This window comes from Tamandua tetradactyla, chromosome 4, assembly GCF_023851605.1.
Source record: "Tamandua tetradactyla isolate mTamTet1 chromosome 4, mTamTet1.pri, whole genome shotgun sequence".
Lineage (NCBI taxonomy): Eukaryota > Metazoa > Chordata > Mammalia > Pilosa > Myrmecophagidae > Tamandua > Tamandua tetradactyla.
Window position 1 is genome coordinate 166,769,659 of NC_135330.1, and position 22,253 is coordinate 166,791,911.

At 37.0% G+C, this 22,253-nt stretch overlaps 1 protein-coding gene across 5 annotated transcripts in view; it reads left to right on the top strand.

Moving 5' to 3' along the window:
* Nucleotides 1-22,253, top strand: part of IPO5 (importin 5) — a 58,011-nt gene that overhangs the window by 5,177 nt on the left and 30,581 nt on the right. Inside the window, exons 3-6 of one of the 5 annotated variants that reach the window (XM_077158556.1) lie at nt 7,286-7,416; nt 11,988-12,081; nt 17,229-17,309; nt 21,186-21,378. In XM_077158556.1, the coding sequence (XP_077014671.1) occupies nt 7,286-7,416; nt 11,988-12,081; nt 17,229-17,309; nt 21,186-21,378 (499 nt within the window). Of the gene's footprint in view, nt 1-7,285; nt 7,417-11,316; nt 11,340-11,987; nt 12,082-17,228; nt 17,310-21,185; nt 21,379-22,253 lie in introns of those variants that run through there. The other 4 variants (XM_077158554.1, XM_077158555.1, XM_077158557.1 and 1 more) reach the window with 4 other exon arrangements.

A 22,253-nucleotide genomic window follows, 5' to 3' on the forward strand; every position in this document is an offset into this window, starting at 1 on the left:
ACTTGGTGGTGTCTGTCTTTTGTATTATAGCCATCCTAGTAGGTAGAAAGTGGTATCTCATTGTGGTTTTCACTTGCATTTTCTAATGATTAATGATATTGAGTATATTTTCATGTGCTTATTGGCTATTTGTATAAGTTCTTTGGAGAAATGTCTATTCAAATGATTTTCCCTTTTTTTAATTGCTATTTGTGTTTCTGTTGTTGAGTGTAAGAATTCTTTATATATTTTGGATACAAGTCTCTAATCAGACATATGATTTGCAATTTCTTTCTTCCATTCTGTGGGTTACCTTTTCACTTTCTTAATGTTCTTTAAAGCACAGTGTTTAATTTTTTTTTTTTTTTTTAACATGGGCAGGCACCGGGAATCGAACCCAGGTCCTCTGGCATGGCAGGCAAGCATTCTTGCCTGCTGAGCCACCGTGGCCCGCCCACAGTGTTTAATTTTGATTGTCTGATTTATCTTTTTTTTATTTTGCACTTTTAATGTCATATGTAAGAAACCATTGCCTAACAAAGTCATAAAGGTTTAATCCTATTTTTCTTCTAAGAGTTTTATAGTTTTAGTGATTATATTTATGTCTATCATACATTTTGAGTTTTTGTGTACAGCTGAGGTAAGGGTCCAACTTCAACCTTTTGCATGGGGTTATCCAGTTGTATCAGCAACATTTGTTAAACAGACTAATATTTACACATTGAATTATCCTGGCACCCTTGTCTAAAAATCAAGTGGCCCTAATTGTAAGGTTTATTTCTGGATCCTTCATTCTATTTCATCGATCTATATGTTTATCCTTATGCCAGTTCCATGGTGTCTTGATTACTGTAGCTTTGTAGTACGCATTGAAATTTTGTTATTTTTCAAGATTGTTTTGTCTATTCTAAGTCCTTTGCAATTCCATATGAATTGCATCATCTTAGCTGGTCTATTTCTGAAAAATAAGGCAGTTGGAATTTTGATAAAGATTGCACTGAATTTGTATATAAACGTGGGGGATATTGCCAGCTTAACAATATTAAGACTACTGATCCATGCGCATGGAATATCTTCCATTTATATGTCTTCCATTTCTTTCAATGATGTTTTCTAGTTTTCAGTGTACACATCTTGCATTCTTGGCTAAATTTGTTCTAAGTATCCTATTCGTTTATGTTATTGTAAATGCAATTGCCTTCTTAATTTCATTTTCTGTATTGTTCATTGCTAGTATATAGACATAAACTTGAGTTTTTTTTTAATTTAAGGTGGTGATATATACACCTATAAATAATATAAAATTTGCCATTTTAATCATTTTCAAGTGTGCAATTCAGTGGCATTAATTACATTCACAAGTTATGCAACAATCATCATTATCCATTATTAAAATATTTTCATCACCCAAAACAAAAGCTCTGTACTCATTAAGCAATAACTCCCCAGCCTCCCTGCCTCCAGCCCCTAGTAATCTCTAATCTACTTTCAGTGTTTAAAAATTTGCTTAGTCTAGTAATTCATATAAGCAGAATTATACAATATATGTCCTTTAGTGTCTGGTTTCTTTCATTTAGTATGTTCTCAAGGTTTATCCATGCCGTAGTCTGTATCAGAACTTCATTGCTTTTTATGGTTGAATAACATTCCATTGTATGTATATTTGACATTCTGGCTATCCATTCAACTGTTGGTGGACAGTTGGATTATTTCCTACCATCTTGGCTATTGTGAATAATGCTGCTATGAATGTTGGTATCCAAGTAGCTGTTTGAGTTTCTGTTTTCAATTATTAGGAGGCATATATACCTAGGAGTGGAATTGTTAGGTCATACGATAATTCTGTTTAACTTTTTGAAGCAATAATTGATTTTGTATGTTGTTCTTGTATCCTACCACCTTGCTGAATTTACTTCTTAGCGCTAATAGTCCTTTTGCGGATTCATTAGGATTTTCTCTATACAAGATCATACCATCTGTGAATAGTTAGAACCTCCAGTACAAACGTTGAATTGCAGTGGTAAGAAAGAGTATCCTTGTCTTGTTCTTAATCTCAGGGAGAAAGCATCCAATCTTTTATCTCTAAAGATAAGAGGTTGTGAATTTTTCATAGATGGCCTTTATTAGGTTGAGGAAGTGACCTTTTATTCCTAATTTGTTGGGTATTATTTATCATAAAACGGTGTGGGATTCTGTCAGTGACTTTTCTGCAACAACTGAGGCGACCATGTAATTTTTATACTTTATTCTATAAATTTGGTATATTACTGTTTTAATTTGTAAGTTGCTGGAATACAATATACCAGAATTGGAACAGCTTTGATAAAGGAAATTTAATAAGTTACAAGTTTACAGTTCTACGCCTATAAAAATGTCCAGGCTAAGGTATCTGTTCTAGTTTGCTAGCTGCTGGAATGCAACACAACAGAGATGGATTGGCTTTTAATAAAAGGGGATTTATTTTGTTAGTTCTTCAGAGGAAAGGCAGTTAACTTTCCACTGAGGTTCTTTCTTACGTGGGAAGGCACAGGATGATCTCTGCCGGCCTTCTCTCCAGGCCCCTGGGTTTCAACAACTTTCCCCAAGGTGACTTCTTTCTGCATCTCCAAAGGCCTGGGCTGAGCTGCGAGTGCTGAGATGAGGAATGCCGAGCTGCTTGGGCTGTGCTATGTTGCGCTCTCTCATTTAAGCACCAGCCAATTAACTCATTCATTGCAGCAGCCACGTCTCCTAGCCAACTGCAGATGTAAATCAGCAACAGATGTACCATTGGCTCATGTCCGCAGCAACAAAACTAGGTATGTTCACCTGGCCAAGTTGACAACTGACTCTACCACAGTATCCAAGGAAAGATACATCAATTCAAGGAAGGTTGATGGGTCAGAAACACCTCTGTCAGCTGGGTAGTCACAAGGCTGGCATCTGTTGGTCCCTTGCTCCTGGATGCTGTTGCTTCCAGTCTCTGTTCCTGTAGGGGGTTCCTACTTTGCTTCTCTGGGCTGGCTTTCATTGCTTGGCTTCCCTTGGCTCTCCTTAGGTTCTGGCTTGCTTAACATCTCATGGAGATACTTTCTGGGCTCCAAGCATCTCCAAAGTCTGTGTCTCTGCTCTCCAAGTGTCAGCATCTGTGTCAGCTCTGCTCTGAAGTTTCTGTCAACTCTGTCATTTTTTACTCTCTCCAAAATGTTTCCTCTTTTAAAGGATTTCAGTAAACTAATCAAGACCCATCTGGAATGGTGGAGTCATATCTCCATCTAATCAAAAGATGTATCACATCTCTGTGCAGATAATCTAATCAAAATTTCCAACCTACAGAACTGAATTAGGATTTAAAAAACTGCCCCCACAACATTGTATCAAGATTAAAACATGGCTTTTCTGGGGTAAAGAATAGGTTCAAACTGGCACAATTACACTGATTGATTTTCACATTTTACCAATCTTGCATTCCTCAGATAAATCCTACATGGTCCTCATATACAGTCCTTTTATGTGCTGGATTCAATTTGCTAGTATCTTGTTGAAGATTTCCGTGTCTATGTTCATACGAGATACTGGTCTATAGTGCTCTTTTCTTGTGATCATCTCATTTGGGTATCAGGATAATACTGGTCTTCTAGAATGAGTTAGGAAGTGTGTACTCCACTTCTACTTCATAAAAAGTTTGAGCAGAATTGGTGGTAATTCTTTTTAAAATATTTGCTAGTGAAGCTATCTGTTTCTGCACTTTTCTTTGTGGTTAGTTTTTGATGACCAACTCAGTCTCTTGACTTACAGGTCTGTGCTGGTTTGAAACTATTATGTACCTCTGAAAAAACATGCTCTTTTTCCTAATCCAATCTTGTTTAAGCTGGTACCTTTTGATTAGGTTGTCTCTATGGAGATGTGCCCACCCAATTGGGTGATTTTTTTTATTAAATTGTTTCCATGAGGAAGTGACTCACCCAATTGTGGGTGGGACCTTTTGCTTAGGTGGCTTCCTTGGAAATGTAGCTCTGCTCATTCATCTGCAAATAAACTTAATCCACTTACTGGAGTCCTTTTTTTTTTTTTTTTTTGAAAAAGTCAAGAGCCAAGACAGACAGAGATGTTTTGAGAACAAAAAGAAAGTGCCCCCAAGGAAGCTGCTTGAAACCAGAAGACAAAAGACAAAAGACCAGCAGATACCAGCCACATGGCTGACAGAGGTGTTCCGGACACCATCAGCCTTTCTTGAGTCAAGGTATCTTTTTCTGGATGCCTTAGTTTGGACATTTTTATGGCTTTAGAACTATAAACTTATAACAATAAATTCTCTTTATACAAACCAACACATATCTGGTATATTGCATTTCTGCCAGCATTAACAAACTAAAACAAGTTCTATTCAGACTTTTTATTGAATCAGTTTGATAGTTGTATAGGTAGGAATGCATATTTCATCTCGTGTTTTCAGTAGCTAAAGCTGTCAGAATAAAATATGCCAGAAATGGGTTGGCTTTTACATGGGAATTAACTTAAAATTTACAGTTGTTAGGCCACAAAAAGGTATAATTCAAGGCATCCACAAGATGATAACTAGACTCTGGAGATAGGTTGCTGGCATCCTAGACACCTCTGGGAAAGCATATGACTGGCATCTGCTGATTCTTCACTCCCAGGTTTCATTGTTTTCAGCTTCTGGTTTCAGTGGCTACCTTTCTGACCTTCTGTGGATCCTCTCAACTTCTCCAGGGCTTTTCTCCAAGAACTCTCTCAATTTTCATCTCTTAGCTTCTGTATATGTTTTATCCTCTTATAAAGGACTCCAGTGAAAGAATTAATACACACCTTGAATGAGGTGGGTCACATCTCAATTAAAATAACCTTATCAAAAAGATCCCACCCATAATAGGTCTACACCTACAGAATGAATGAAAAGAACATGGCCTTCAAGTCCTCAATCTTGAGGCCCTTCTGAAATTTATTTCTGTAATGGTAAGCTAAGCCTTCTAGTAAACATACCTAAGAGTCACCCCTAGAGAACCTCTTTTGTTGTTCAGATGTGGTCTCTAAGTCAAATTCAGCAAATAAACTCAATACCATCCTCTTTACATGGGACATAACTTTTTAGGGATGTAAGTCTCCCTGGCAACATGGGATGTGACTCCCAGGTATGAGCCTGGCCCTGGCATCATGGGATTGAGAATGCCTGCTTGACCAAAAAGGGGAAAAGAAATGGTTTCAGTGGTCAAGTGATTTCAAACAGAGTCTAGAGGTCATGCTGGAGGTTACTCTTCTGCAAACTTCAGCCGAATATTACAAATTGCCATGATATGCCAAACCCCAGCCAACAGTGTTCCTGAAAACTGTAAATAAAACCCATGGCTCAATTTAAGACTCTATAAAAGTTTGATTTCTCAAGTTCAATTTTTCAGAAACTTTAAACCTCTAGACTGTTCCTATACTAGATAAACCCTGAAACTATAGAGGTACCAGTCTCTCCCAGAACATCAACCTGTTTGCATCCCCCTACTCCACAATGTTGACATCCTTTTCAACATGAAGTTAAAATTGCCCAAATATCCCTGAGGATTGAAAGAATGATCAAATGAGAGGGAGAATTTAACAGAGAAGTTAGAATTTAACAAAGGATTATGACTACAGAATCATATAGGTATTTGTTTTTAGTTTCTAGTGTATTATACCAGTCAGAAGGAAATACATGAAATTGTGGAATAGTAACCCACACTATACTTTGAAATTTGCTCTATAACCATTAACTGTACTTTGGAATTTATCACTTTTCTGTCTATATGTTTTATTTCACAATGGAAAAAAGTGTTGTTTTTTTTTTAAAAAAAAACAACATGGCCTATTCTGGGATACATAACAGCCTTAAACTCTGCCTCACCTAGGTATCTCATCTGTTACCATAAAATCGTTCATAGTGAAAATTGTTTTTATTTCTGAAAACTTGGTAGTGATGTCCCTGTGTTCACTTGGTAGTGATATCACCATGTTCATTACTTATTTTAGTAACTTAAGTCTTCTCTCTTTCATCCTGGTCATTCTAGCTAAAGGTTTGTCAATGTTGATTTTTTCAAAGAACAAGCTTTTGGTTTTGTTCATTTCCTCTATTTTTCTTCTATTTCATATAATTCCATTCCATTAATTATTTCTTTCCTTCTGCTTGCTTTGGGTTTTGTCTGCCCCCTCTTTAACTACTTTCTAAGAAACTAGGTTAGGTTATTGATTTGAGACCTTTCTTCTTTTTTAATATAGATATTTATAGCAATGTCTTCCACGAGCTCTGCTTTAGCTACATCCCGAAAGATTTATCATTTTTGTTTTCATTCAAGTCAAAGTATTTTTTAATTTCTCATGATTTCTTCTTTGATTCATTTGTTATTTAGGAGTGTATTGTTTATTTTCTACATATTTGTGAATTTCACATATTTCCTTTTGTCATTGATTTCTAATTTCATTCTGTTGTTGTCAGAGAATATGCTTTGTATGATTTCAATCCTTATACTTGAGCCTTGTTGCATGGTCTCACTTAAGGCCTATCCTGGAGAATGTTCCATATGTACTTGAGAAGAACATATATCAGCTGTAGAGTAGACTGTTCTATAGAAGCCTAATAGACACTAGACTTTTAGTGTTGTTCAAGGTATCTATTTATTGTTGGTCTTCTGCTTAGTTGTCCTCTCCATTTTGAAAGTGGAGATTGAAGCCTCCAACTATTTTTTTTTTGTACTATTTCTCCCTTTTGTGTCAGTTTTTGCTTCATGTAAATATTGAGGCTATTGGATGGGCCATCGTGGCTCAGCAGGCAGAGTTCTCGCCTGCCATGCCAGAGACCCAGGTTTGATCCTTGTGCCTGCCCACGCAAAAAAATAATAATAAAAGAAAAATAAAATTGGGGCCGTGTTGTTAGATCTGCATGTTTATAATTGTTGTAGCTTTCTGTTCTATCACAGTAAAATGTCCCTTTGTCTCCAAAACAACTTTTGTTTTAAATTTTGTTTTGTCTGCTATTAGTAGAGATTTCAGCTTTCTTTTGAATACTATTTGCATGGCATATCTTTTTCCATCCTTTTACCTCCAACCTATTTGTGTTCTAAGGAAAAACATTTAATTAAAAAAAATCTTTCTGTTAATTTTATTATTCAGGTTTTAAAACGGAGCAAATGATGTTTTATTAATCCATTCACCACATTTAAATGAAAATGATTAACATAAAAAATATATATTTTTCCTCCTCCCAACCCTTAGCCAGTCCCTGTATTAATTTATTAGGATATATGCTACAGAATGTTATCTAGAGTTTTAATTATCTTCAAAGGTCCACAAATCTCTTTGTCAAACCAGCAGGAAAAGGAAATTCCTAAGCAAGAAATCAGAAAGTACTGTACCATGTCTCCAAATCCCTGAGAATCAAGACAGAAAGCTGGAAGCAACGGAAAACACTATAAGGTAATCAGTTTCAATTGGTAAAAAATCATTTCCTACATCTAAATGAACAAGGTGTTTAGAACCCCTATGTGTAGCTAGTGAGTTTATTTTCTAAAACAAAGCACTGTCCAAAAGAAATATAAGGCAAGCTGCAGATGCAAATTATAAATGTAGTTTTAAATTTTCTAGTAGTCATATTTTAAAATGTAAAAAGAAACAGTAAAATATATTAATGATTTAATATTTAACCCAATATATTATCATTTCTATATGTGATCAATATAAAATTATCAATTACATTCTTTTTCTATACAAAACCTTTGAAATATCATGTGTATTTTACATTTAAAGCATATCTCCATTTGAATAGTCATAAGGGCTAGCAGCTACCATGTTGGACAGTGCAAATTGATTATTCAAAGTTGAAAATGGCCTTAAAATGCCCCCGTTCATCAAATCAAACTAAAAAAAATTTCTTAACCACATATTATTCAGTGCTGTCCACTGACTGCTTATATATTTGCAGTAAAATATGTAATAATCTAATAGATAAATGTGTAAACAAATTATACAAATTTTAGAGGTTTCAATCTGCATTAGCAATGATAGCTAACAGCTAACACTTCCTAAGCATTTACTCAGTGCCAGGCACTATGCCAAATTTTTAACCTATGGCATAACTTACTTCTGTAATCACCATTTCATTCAAAAGGAAACTGGAGGTGAGAAAGGTTAATTAACTTGGGCAAGATCACATGGCATGTTATGAAGTCATTATTTGAACTCATACTGCCTGGCTCTAGAGCTGGTGTTTCTAGTCTTCAAACTGCTGCTTTCTTAAAATGAATTCAACCACCTACAGATATTCCATTAATTTCATATATAAAACTATAAGAGAGACAGGCAGACAGAGAGACAGGCAGCCAGAAAAAAAGCAGAAAGACACAGAGGGAAAAACTAATTCAATAAAAAAATTTCCCGTGCATGTACACTTCAGCAACTTGCTGAGGGCTTACTGTTTGTAAACTGCTTCACGAATGTCAGGGGACTGGCCAGGACATCTTGACAGTAAGACTGCATCAGAGCAGGGACTTAAAATTTTGATAAAAAGCAGCTAAAGAAATAAGACTCCTTCCGCATATTTATTTTCATTAAACAACTTTTTGACAGTTTTGTTATTGTTGTTGGCTCTTAACTAGTCAACATAAATAATATGTAAGTCAACTTACATTTATGTATAGTTACAGTTGATAATATTTTCATTTAGATTATCTAAATTAACCCTCATAGTAAGTTGTGATATAGAGTACAAATGCTTCAACTGTCAGGACTAGGAATTGAGGTTCTTTAGGAGTCCTGAAGGTAAGAAAAAAAATTACAGATTGTTCATTTGGGAGAATGATAAACAAGACTAAATTCTACCTAAGAAGGTTTCACAGAGATGTTGTAAGCTTAACTTCTCCAGCTTCTCATTTACACAGCACTCCCTCCAATATGGAAGCCCCCCAAAAAGGGCAGCAGTAGGAGGGGATGCTGATACTTAGATGTTTGAGTCTTATCTCCTGGAATATTAATAGGTCATGACCAGGCTCTGCAGTACCTCCTGATGAACATCAAAAATCCTCAATTATCTAGATTTCATATACCAGTTAAGAGAAAAAATTCCAGTCTTCCTTTTTTCCACTCTCATCCTTTTTTACATGGGGTTGTAACTGACTAAACAAATATGCCTTCGGAACTAACAGAGGTAGCATCAGGTCTAATAAGCTGGAAGAGAGAGGCTCAGAAGCTGACCATTCACAGTAAATCTGCCCAAAGCAATAGCAGCTAATGGGACAGTAGCAAGACAAGTTTTATTATCCCTCCATGTTAATGTGCAATTATAATTTCATATTAAAATGTTTGTGATTCATAATATTATACCTTGACAGCTATTATTATTCCATTCTATAGATGAGAAATTGAGGCTTAGCGATAATAAGCACTCAAGTTTATACAACTAGTAAGAGAGTGGGATCCAAATCCATCCAACCCAAGTTCTAGGCTCTTTACCTTCTTCCACATCACCTCAGTGGAAAAAAAATCTATATCCCTGTGGGTTGTTTTTATACACACTAAGCTATTTTCTTATGGGAAAACACCATTATAAAACTCTCTTCATGGGAAACAAGTTTCTAAGTACAGTAAATCCCTCAAAAGGCTGAGCATTACAAATTTTCCAAAATGGCAAGCTTGCTAAAAATACAGTTCCCACAAGGTGGTTTTCTGGATGCCAGATCTGGTCTCCATTGTCAAAATACCTGCTATCTACCCCAAATTTACAAGAACTTCCCCCATGCTTTGGGAATCTCTTCATTCATTACGCTTACAAGTCTTTTCCTTCCCTTTTGACTGGATATTTACAATATCAACATAAAGCTGGCCTGTGATTTCATATTCTAGCAGCTGATGCAGCACTAATTCAAAATTGTTTTGTTTCTAGCCCAAAATAATCTCAAATTTATGCTTTGCCTCATCAAAAAAAAAAACAATATCCCTACTTTTAAAAATCTAAACTTATGTTGGAATTTACATTACTTAATTATTAACCAACTATGCTTAATTTACAGTATCATTGCCAATAAACCCATACCACAGCAGGTGTTAAAAAGGAACTGGAGAGCAGTACAATAGTGGCTTAGTGGAATAATTCTCACCTGCCATGCCAGAGACCCGGGTTTGATACCTGGTGTCTCTCCATGCAATAAATAAATAAATAAAATTTAAAAAATAAAAAAAAGGAGCTGGAGATCAGGCTATATCCTGAGATAGTCTTTAGGCAATTTATCTTGTTTTCCTGTCAACCTAGTCATTAAAAATGGTTGCTTTAGTAAGTTATTCCCAAAATCTTTAAAACCTTGAACAAAAAGTATCAGAACCCAGTCATGGCCAATTAACAAAAAAACATAAAAAACAAAACAGAAAATCTGCCTCAAATCAAGGCACATAATGACCCATCATTGAGGAAATAAAAACGTTGACATACAATGATAAACTCTCATATCTAAAAAACATCTGTGGTACAAAGACAGCTACAGATCTCCTGTAAACAACCATATGACTATCAGTAAAAATTTCCTGAGTGAGGTTTCTCTCATACATATTCGAAGACTGTAACACTTTTTGGCTGGCATGTAGATCTCAGGGCCTCAGCACAGAGAGATTCTGGACACACTGCCCTGGATGAATCTAATGTACAGCCAAGGTTTAAACACCATTCACCTGAGAGCAAGTGCTTTAAATACTTTTGAAGAGCAGAACTACACTATAATAGCCAACAAGAAGTGAAATTCCCTAAGTTATATGCCATCAACTGCCCCACACGTGTAGTACTATCTCACCCAATGTGGAACCTCACTGGGAATGTCATGTCCTTTTGAGGCACAAATAATTATTCTCTTCTTCTGTCACCCTTAGCCCAATACATTGGACACAGTAGGAACTCAAGAGACGTGCCATTTAATCTGAACACTGCTCTCTCAGCCATTGGCAACCCCAGCCTGTAAAAACGTGGAGTGTTGTCTATATATTAAAGTGCTGGACTTCAAATCAGGTCTCTGGACCACTCAGTAATCAAAATACACATCAACTCTGCTTCAGGGAGGTGGAGGGGCATCGCTCTTGGCTTCCCCAACCGCAGTGAGAACGGGACCCAAAACCAAGAATCCAAGGGAATAGTAACCTAACGAATCCAGATGGAGGATCGGGGCATCTGTGCCACGTGGACACCTCAGGGTGACAGTGGGCTGCGGAGGGGAGGGGGAGGCCTGGTGAACCAGCCCAGAGCTGAGTAACCCCTCTCTTCCGGGGAAACTCAGGCCTGAGTCACTGATGAACTCGGCGAGGAGGAAGGGGCGGCCTGAATCATGCCCCTGGAGAGATGCCGGAGTCTGAGACACTGAAGGGTCTGTGAAGGCTGGGGGTGGAATTTAAATGAGTGCGTTTCAAAGGGGCTCCCTTTCCGGGGGCCGAAGGGGCAGAGGGGGCTGGGGGAGGGGCCGCCCCTGGGGTCGAGAGAAGGGGTTGGAAAGCGGCAGAGGAGAATGGCCAGCCCTCGTCGCCGAAATCTCCCGCGCTTAGGGGCTGGCCCCTCCTCCTCAGCTGGGCCTCACGCCCCACTCCGCGGCCAGGCCCGCCAGGCGGCTGCTTCTGCAGCTTCCGAGACACAGCCTCGGCCTCAGCCGGCCTGTAAAGTCGTCCGCCACCCAACCCGCGCAAAGCCGGGTGGCCGCGCGCCGCTAGTGACGGCACTGCAGGGTGCGTGGCCAATCGGCGCGGCCCCCGAGGAGGAGTCACGGGCCCTGCCCCCCGCGCTTAGGGCCAATGAGGAGCCAGCGCTGGCGACCGTGGCGGGGTGAGAGGCCTCGAGGCCCCGCCCCGTCCTCTCCTTTCCCCTTTGCCCCGCCCTTTCCCGCCCGTCCCCCACCCCCCCAACCCCTCGCCGCCGCTGGTGCCGGTCCCCGCGCTGGGCCCGCCCCCGCCCCTCCCCGCCGGCCCGCCAGCGCGCCTCACGGCTCCCGTCTCCCCTCCCTCCTTCTCTCTCTCACGTCTAGCGCAATGGCGGCGGCCGCGGCGGAGCAGCAACAGTTCTACCTGCTCCTGGGAAACCTGCTCAGCCCGGACAATGTGGTCCGGAAACAGGCAGAGGTAACCGAACTCGCGTCCCCCACCCCTGGCGCCCCGCCGCCCCCGTCTCCGCGCCCCCAGCCGGCGCGCCCACCCTTCCCCCTGACCACTGGTCGCGGCGGGCCTCAGTTCCTCAACCGCGGCGGCGCAGGCCCGGCCCGGCGGGCGGTAGCCACCGAGTCCACGTGTGAGCCGGCCCGCCGGCACCCCGCGGCTCTAAGCCGTGCCCCCGGACCCTCCCAGCCATTGCAAGCGCGGCGCCCTCCCTCTGCGCTCGGGCGCCAGTTACCCTCCCCGCCGCGTCTCGCACACACGTGCGGCGGCTCATGACACACTGCCCCCGCCCAGATATGGAAGCCGGACTGCTGGGAGGGATGCTGGGGTGTGGGGCGGACCCCGGGGCCCCAACCTAGGTTGTCCGAGGCTCCCTTTTGCCCTTTTACCGCGTTCTGTGTGGTGTAAGCCTCCCCCGCTCTTTCACCCTCTGTCTCCATTCATCCCAACCCTCCTCGTCTCCCAAATCTTGGCTGCTGCCTGACCCCGTCACCCCTGCTATCTCCTACACCATCACTCGCCTTTCACAAGTCTGTTCGCCCTTGCCCCATCACCTCCTTTTCAAATGTGCCTCTTCCCTTGTCGCCTTCTTTCCACTTATTTCCATTCAGTTCTTTTCTCATTTCTAGTTTTAATAGAAGCTGGATTTCCCACCCCCAGTTTTATGAAGTTGTCTTTAAGGTTTCTTTCTAAGCAGTTTCCACCTTACTCCGTTCTTCCTTCAGGCAAATTTTCTTTGATCTCTAGAGATTGTGGTCTCATAACATAAATGGGATGTATTGGGACTTCCGTTGTTTAACTGGGCCAATACCATATGTTTAAGTCTTCAAATTCATTAAATCTAACCTGAATCTCTCTTTTTTAACCATCTCTGTCTCCTGGACTCCAAAATGTGGCGTTGTGGATATAGTTTCAAGAGACACTATTTCAGATGTATCTGCAAGCTCTTTCACCAAGTAGCAGAAGCACTACTTGGTTCACTGATTTTATTATCGGTGTTAAGATCATGGTTTCTGTAAAATACTTGGAGGGAAGGACAGAAACTTTCCAGTTTCTTTTAAGTGCAGTATCAGACTTCAAACTTGATCATACATGGAGTTCAGTGCAACCATGAAAATTTCTATAAGGTTCAGTGAAGGAGGTTCAACAAGGTATTTTTACAGAGCAAATCATTATTTCACATATAGCTAATGAAAGTGAGGGACAGGTCCTCTTATGAACTCAAAAGCCTTGAGAGTATTATAGTTGTCCTTAAACCACAATAACATTAATACTTGGAATAAATTAAGTGTATACTAATATTCACTTAAGGTTCTTAATGGGAGTTAAATTACCCAGGAAATTTGGTTTTGTATGAAAAGAGTGTCAAAGAACTATCGTTTAATATCCTAATAACTTTTAAGTTATACATATAATACATGTTCAAGGTAAAATTAAAACAGTACGGATTATTGTTTTAAATTCCATTCTCCAAAGATAACCACTTGTGTCTTATGAGTCCTCTTTGCAAGTGTGTGTAAATAGGCTTATAATACGTATACTGTTTTGCAACTTGGATTTTTCACTCAGTATTTTGCATTGCCATATAGAGTATATGTAGTAGTTTTCCATCCTAATGTATCATTTATTTAACCAACTCCCTGTGGATGGATATTGAGATTTCCATTGTCTTGCTATTAAGAATAGTGCTATACATAGGAATACATGTATGTGTCTATCTTTACATATTTCCCCAGGGTTATTTGTACAATATTTAAATGTAGCATTTGTCCTTAGAAGTCATGTGCATTTATTAGTTGCATCAATTTGCACTCCTGCCAGTGGGATAATTATGATGCCTATAAAAGGACATTTTAATGCTTTCTGCTAGCTCTCAAGATACTTTTTCACAAAGTAAATCCTTAATCCCAACTCATAATAGAAATTTCCATGTGTTACAAAGCAGAACAGCGTTGTAATTACTAAGCAAGTTTAATTCTCGCACTTCCCTCCAGTTGCTTAAGTCACTATTGTCAAGCCTAGTGGGGAATCTCACTTCTATTGAACTAAATACCAGTGTCTGGTTTAGTTTGAATTCCAGTTGGTGCCTGTTGTAAATCTTCTATCACATCACTTTGGGGATGGATAGCAGCATTCAGCACATTTTCCCATAAAAAACAGTTGAAATAAGTACTCTTAGTCTTAGTCTCTTTATTCCTTAGTCTCTTTATTCCTAGTGAAAACATTCAGATATTACATTTTTACTTTCTTTGTCCTAAAAATATATTATTATATAAAAATGACTTCTGTGAGATAGAATTTTCTTCATTGAAAAAAAAAGTAAATACTAGGGGAAAGCTCCATATATTATAACACTAAATTGGTCGGTAGAGTTTCCTAGGAAAGGAAAATATTTTTTAAGAGAAGAATGGCTGTACATAAAAGTACCTTAATAATCCTCTCTCCCTTTTTTTTTGCCAAATGAAATAAGCCTTTTACAAGTAATTTAAATAAAATTGATTCATACAGTCTCATATAGCAAATACAGAAATGTTTTAACAAAGGATTGGCAAGGATTTTTTTGCGATTCAATAAATCTAAAATATTTAGTTGACACATAAATACCAAACTGCTAACTAAGCTGGCTTGTTTTATATTCAAATATGAAATGAAGTACAGTAGGCAAGTTATAAACTGTTATAAACTATTGAAATATTTGAAATGTTTAATAACTTTTTTAAGTTTTAAAACTTTTCCATCATATAAAGCATGTAATATGCTTTATATTTTATTTCTATTAAATGATATTTAAGAATTTTTCTCTTTAACAATAGTTAACATGAACAAGGTGATTGACAAATAGTACAAAATTAAGTAATCATGGCATTCATAACTAGACATTTTTATGTAACCTAAGGTTTAATATTTTATTAATCATATGCATGGATTTTGCATTCTTAGTTTTCTCCAAACAGACTTTCTTCCTCATGGATTCTAATACAGAACTTCTTTAATGAGATTTGAATTGGAGAAGGGTAATGTACTGAAAAACATACCTGATTGTTGGAGAACCAGGGTGTTCAGTAGGTAAAAGAAGTTTGTCCCCTCTTTTACATTTCCATATACAGAGTAGGTTTACTATAAATATTTATGCCATTGAGAGACAAGAATATGTATATAGTAAAGTCAAGTGGGATTTGACACTTTTTTTCCCCATGTTTTGCTTTTTTGTTTTTTTTCTTTTTTTATATATTTTTTGTATTTTTATTTTTATTTTTTCTCTATATTATCATTTTATTTCTTTTTCTGTTGTCTTGCTATTTCTTTTTCTAAATCGATGCAAATGTACTGAGAAATGATGATCATACATCTATGTGATTATATTAAGAATTACTGATTGGATTTGACACTCAACATTCTTTGAACCCAACTGAGCTAGTACTAAGAATAATCTTCTTAGAAATATACTTTATATTTGCTATACTGCAGAATGTGCTACGTACTAATAGCACAAAGAAGAGATACCATCCCTGCCTTTGTGGAATTGAGTCTATTTAGGCTAAGGAAAGTTACGCTTTTTATTTTAAGATATTCTTTTTGCCAAAACATTTTCCTTGACCACTGTTATGTTATAGTATGGGTATAATACTATATCTGGATTATCACAGTAGAGCATACTAAGTGGGGAGAACTTTGTTTCAAAAGCAGATATTACTTATACTAAACTTTTCCTCCATTGACTTTAATTCATCATGGACTAGAGTTTAATATTTGACTTTATGCTTTTATATCTCTATTATAATGAACATAGTATAGTATCACTGTCACGTCAGCAGTCCACGCTGGGCAAAAGCAGAGTCTTCCCCCCAAAATTTGTTCTTCCTCAGGTTGAAATATGTTAAGAAGTTTGAAAACTGTATCACACTGTATAAATGGATCTGGTTGTTTAGTGGGATAAACTCCAAGGGGTGAAACACAGCAGGGTGCCAGAGGGATCTTGAACACAGTTTGCCTCAGAAGACCAGAGTTTTTTCTGTGATTTGTCTACGACCTTGGGCAAGTCATTTAACTTTTGAGCCTTTGTTTCCTTATCTGTCAATATCTCAGAGATGCCATGGCACATTAAATAAAAAGAATAAAGTGGATTTGTACTTAAAGTAGCCTTGGTTTTTTCTCCCTTTTTCTTGTTACTTGTGTTCAGAGAAGCCAGGTAGACCACAGAGGAATGGTAGCATTCTCTTTTAATTTAGATTACTAAGAAGTCAACAAATTATCTACATTTGACCCTTAAAAAGTATAGATGAAAGTGGAATATCATTTATTTATTTACTGGAAGGCATCTGTAAGGTGAAGAATTCCAATTATACTTAAAATATTGATTTCTTTTTCATAACAGAAGACTGCCATTGTTCGAATTTTTGTATATGCACGATTATATTTCTTTTCAACTAACTTTTTATTAATCAGTTTCCTCTCCATTCATTGTATTAATGAGTAGGAGAACAAGCATCCTGAGTCACAAAACCTTTTGCTAATAGACCCACATACGTTATTAAAGTCTCCTGGCCTAATTTCTCCTGACTTTATTTAATTGTGCATCATATGATTTTAGTATAATCCATGCTCAAAGGAAAGTATAGTATAAACCATTTGCACACTTTCTTTGCCTTTCCTTTATTTGCTTTATTAGAGGTATGTCCCTGCTGGTTCTAAGTAGTGGTAATTCTACATTATCTGGTCTAAAAATTGCTGAAAAGATAACCCTTAATATAAGGTGATACTAAGTAAACACTTAATTTGCAGTGTGGTAGTTTAAGTCACATCTAACAATTTTTTGGTCCCTTTAGATCTTAGGAATTGTTAACCAGGGGACCATAAATTAGGGAAATGTATACACACATCAAATGAATCTATTGAAGAGATAGATATAGATAGGAAGGAACTTGGGTAAATAATTTCTTGGACTTCCTCTTTTTCCAGACTTATCTGGAGTTTTTTGTATGTCACAGAAAAAATGTTAACACCAAACTGGACCTCATACATGGATCATTCCCACTCATTTCTTTTTACTGCAATTTACTCGTGAAATTTTCTGATGATATATTTAACCTTTAATGTTTTTCTTTTTCATGTAGGAAACCTATGAGAATATCCCAGGCCAGTCAAAGATCACATTCCTTTTACAAGCCATCAGAAATACAACAGCTGCTGAGGAGGTACTACTTTTTGAGAATATGCCATTCTTAAAAACTAAAACAAGTTGGGTACTAAGTGGGTGGTCATATTGATTGAGAGCTGTTACTTACTGCATAAACATTACCAGAACTTTAACTTTTTATTTGCTGAAATCTGCTTTGAAATTATAATGTGGAATTCTTTTTTGAAAGTATACTGTATGAAGAATGAGATTCCCCCCCCCACATAATACGATGTTTACAGAGTGGATAACAGTTAATGAGTTTATAAAGAATTAATTTTAAAAATTACTCAAATTAAGTGATATCTACCTTTAAAAATTTTCTTCTTAAAGCAGTCCATTCTAAAGGAAGAAATTTAATTCATTCGGTGTTTTAATGTGCTGCCAAATATTTCTGAAAACATACTTTTCATCTGTCTTTAAAAATGTGCACTTCTGGCCATCTCTAGGTGGTGAAGAGTATCTGCTGAAAATATGTTTAGGACTAAAGAGATTCTGGAATCTTTTAAAAATCAGTTCTGGGCGGGCCGCGGTGGCTCAGCGGGCAAGAGTGCTTGCCTGCCGTGCCGGAGGACCCCGGTTCGATTCCCGGCCCCAGCCCATGTAAAAAACAAACAAACAAACAAAATATAATAAAACAAGAAAATGTTTAAAAATGTTTCCCTTTCTTCCTCCCTTCCTTCCTTCCATCCTTCCTTCCTTCTCTGTCTTTCCTTCCCTTCCTCCCTTTAAAAAAAAAAAAAAAAAAAAAAAAAATCAGTTCTTAGCAAATTACCTGGTTACTTTATCAAATTCACTTTTACTTGAATTTTAAGGATCACATTAAAATTCGCGGAACTGTTATTTTACTTAAACTTTTTGAGGCTCTTTTTTTTCCTATGGTAAAATAGAATATTTCTTAGGGTTTAATAGTTTCTTACCACTTTTCTGTGCACTTAGCAGCTAATTTTTTTCTATAAATATTGAATGTAATTGAATAGCCTCTGTTTACTTTGAAAAAATGTCACAATACACAAGTCTAGAAACATTGCATTTACAGTTGTTAAAGGGAGACTTGTTTGCTAACATAGTTCCCAATATATATAAAATGCTTAAACTAATTCCTGATGGAAATGGAAGTTACGCTGAATTTCTACAGTTTTTACCTGGCTTTATTTCTAGTCAGTCAGTTTAAACTGGTAATTGAGAGAAATTTCTAAGGGTTATAAGAGAATAACCCTTAGAAAGCAATATAGAAATGCTCCCGTTTTTTAAAATAGGTGACTAAAGATACATCTTCACCTTTGTAACATGCTCTTTTCCTGTAATTCAAAATGAATATCAAATATGAAGAACAAACATGTAAGTTAATTTATCATTAAAGACACTTGGCTCTTTTAATTCTTGAAGACTGTACTATCTAATCACAAATAATAAAGCCAGGATTAAAATGAAAATTGCTCATTTTTATTTTTAAGAACTTCTGATGAATCCTATTAAAATCTTGATTTAAGAATCTGATAACGATTGTGAGCTACCCTTTGTCGTTTTCAGTGTAGTGTGAGAAATGCTAGTTAGGATTGCACAAGGTTTTTAACTACTTCTATAAAAATGTTACCACTTGGAATCTTTCTAAAGCATAAATTAAAGAAAAAAGTTTGTCACCTGACAAAAATAATTCGGAGAAGGGGTTCTCAGTGAAAAGTAGTTGGAGAAAAATTAGTGAATTGTACTTGTGTAACTTAACTCTTGTCATTGATCATAGTAATATTGGTTTATTCATTTGATATAAAATTTCTTAATGGTGTTTATTTTTACTTTGAAATGATTTCAAACATGCAGAATAATTGCAAAAATAATACACAGCCCATACAGAGAACTCTAGCATACTCTCCACCCACATCCCCAGATCACCAGCTTTTAAATATTTCCCACTTTTGCCATATCAGTCTTTCTATTCGTTTATCTATCCATTCATCCATCTATTTATTTTCTAAACATTTGAGAGGAGATTGTATACATCAAGCCCCTTGAACACTTAATACTTCCATCTACATTTCCGTAGAACAAAGATAATCACTTGTATAACCACCCTAAGTATATTTATCAAGTTCAAGCAATTTAGCATTGGTATAAAGCTTAAAGTGTATACTCTAGTTTTTTTCATATGTCTCAATAATGTCCTTTTGGTCCACTCATGTCCATTATTAGTTCCAGTCTGGGATCATGGATTGTTTTTAATTATCATAGTCTCTTTAGTTACTCTTTTTTTTAATTGTAGAAACATATATGCAGCATAAACTTTCCCATCCACCCACATCCAAGCATACCATTTAGTGGCATCAAGCACGTTCACATTGGTGCATTACCCTCACCCTCATCCCTTACCAGTTATGCATTGTCTCCATCCCCCCCCACCTTATACTCTTTGTATCTGACTTATTATAACGTTGTGATGTCTTCAAGGTTCATCAATGTAGTAGCATGTATTAGAATCTCATTCCTTTTTTATTAATATTTATATTCATAACTTTTAACACACAAGCATTCCATACATGGTGTATGGTCAGTGGCTTACAATATCATCACTGTGTATTCATCACCATGACAATTTTTTAGAACATTAGCATCACTCCAGAAAAAGAAATAAAAAGAAAAAAAAACTCATATATACCATAGCCCTAATCCATCCCTCTTATTGACCACTAGTATTTCCATCTACCCAATTTATTTTACCCTTTGTTCCCCCTATCTATTTAAGTTTTATCCATAGTTTTTTACTCATCTATCCATACCTGGATAAACACCTTGGTTTTCATATCCCACAGTTACATTGTAAAAGTTGTATCTTTGTACAATTGTCTTCAAGAATCAAGGCTCCTGGAACATAGCTCAATAGTTTCAGGTACTTCCCTCCAGCCACTCTAATCCACCATAAACTAAGAAGGAATATCTATATAATGCACAAGAATAGCCTCCAGGATAACATCTCGACTCTGTTTGAAATCTTTCAGCCACTGAGACTTTTATTGTGTCTCATTTCTCTCTTTCCCCTTTTGGTCAAGAAGGCTTTCTCAGTCCCTTGATGCCAGATCCTGGCTCATCCCGATGTTTCTTTCCCATGTTGCCGGGGAGATTTACACCCCTGGGAATCATGTCCCACATAGGCAGGGGGAAGGCAGGGAGTTCACTTGCCACATTGGCTTAGACAGAGAGGTAGAACCGCCTTCTTTTTTTTCTTTTCCTCCTTCCTTTTTAAGGCTAAGTAATAGACCTCAACTTTTCTTTTGAGAATCTGAACAGTATTATACAGAAAATGCAAACTTAAATACTCCACAAAATTGAAAATGGGAATCCAAGAATATATATATTAAATTTGATTAGTACATTTTAGAAATTGGGAATTTGTAATGTTTATTTGCATGAATGAAGCATGAAGTTGATGGATTTGATAGCATTTTATTTAGGAGGTTGATGAAAGGGCAATGCATAGGCCAGTCTGCAAGTGTAAAGTTGGGTAGAAAAGGCGCATTCATTTACTAGAATGAGAGCCAGATGGAGAGGTAGAAAAAGAGTATTACAGTGTTTGCCATTGATGTTAAAATTTATTCTTCCCCAAAGAATGTATTAAAAATAGTAACTAAAGACAGGTTTATCATTGCTGAAAAATGTGTTCCTATTTGTGCTCAGGGGTTTCCCTCAGCTATAAACAAATGGTTTATTAGATGGCACTTTCTATATAATAGACAAATGTGATTAGCAATAGTTTTCTTTTTACCTTTTAAAAAAAACTAACAAAGTGCCCTTGAAATTAATTATAAAAGTGAAACAATGAAATTCATCAGTAGCAGAGTAAATCTGGTTTGTTGGAAATCTAGTAAGACACCAAGTTATTAGCAATGTTATCTGTTTATAGGCTAGACAAATGGCTGCCGTTCTCCTAAGACGTCTTTTGTCTTCTGCATTTGATGAAGTCTATCCAACTCTTCCCTCTGATGTTCAGACTGCTATCAAGAGTGAACTACTAATGATTATTCAGATGGAAACGCAATCGAGCATGAGGAAAAAAGTTTGTGATATTGCTGCAGAGCTGGCCAGGAATTTAATAGGTGTGTATACAAATGCATTTTTTTTATTATGTGACAGAAGTTAAGGGGTGTATCCTTCCCTCTTGTTTTTTTCCTTTAATATGCTGTATGGCGGGGTCACATTTCATTCTTTTTCCATATGAGTATCCCGTTATTACGGCACCATTTGTTGAATTTTTGTTTGTTGGTTTGTTTTTTTTGGGGGGGGAAGTGCATGGGCTGGGAATTGAACCTGGGTCTTCCGCATGGCAGGCAAGAATTCTACCACTGAACTACCCTTGCACATTCCTTCCCTTTTTTTAAAAAATATTTTTATTAGTAAAACAACATGCAAATATATAAACTCCTTCCTTTTTATTTAATGGGATATTTTACAGGAAGAATCATACGTACCTCTGTACTTTTTATTCTGTTCAAAATGAGTGTGATTATCGATTATGCATTTAGAGCTAAAGATGGCAGATATTTGTGAAATACAGTCAATACTTACCTAATGTTTTTCAAAACTTCAATGTGAAAAATAATTCTGTAATTTGTTTGACAGTTGTCAGTCAACTTATTTTCCAGCTTAATCTATAAAGTTTTGGAGGCACAGGTCTAGCTAAAGTTTAGATTAAACATGCAAATGAAAGTAGAGATTGGTGCTTTTGTTTACACACCAATCCAACTCAATGTTACATATAAATTTGTTATTTATTTATAAATTATGTGCATATGCTCTTATACTAATTTATATATTATATAAAATATCCAGAGAGATATTTAGAGGATGAGATCAAAGGAAACATTTAAAAATGCATTTGATAAATTAAAAACCCTTCTTTGTCATACTAACAATATTAATCGTATAATTGAATACGCTTTGTCATTTTTTAACAGGGATTGAAAGTTGTGGT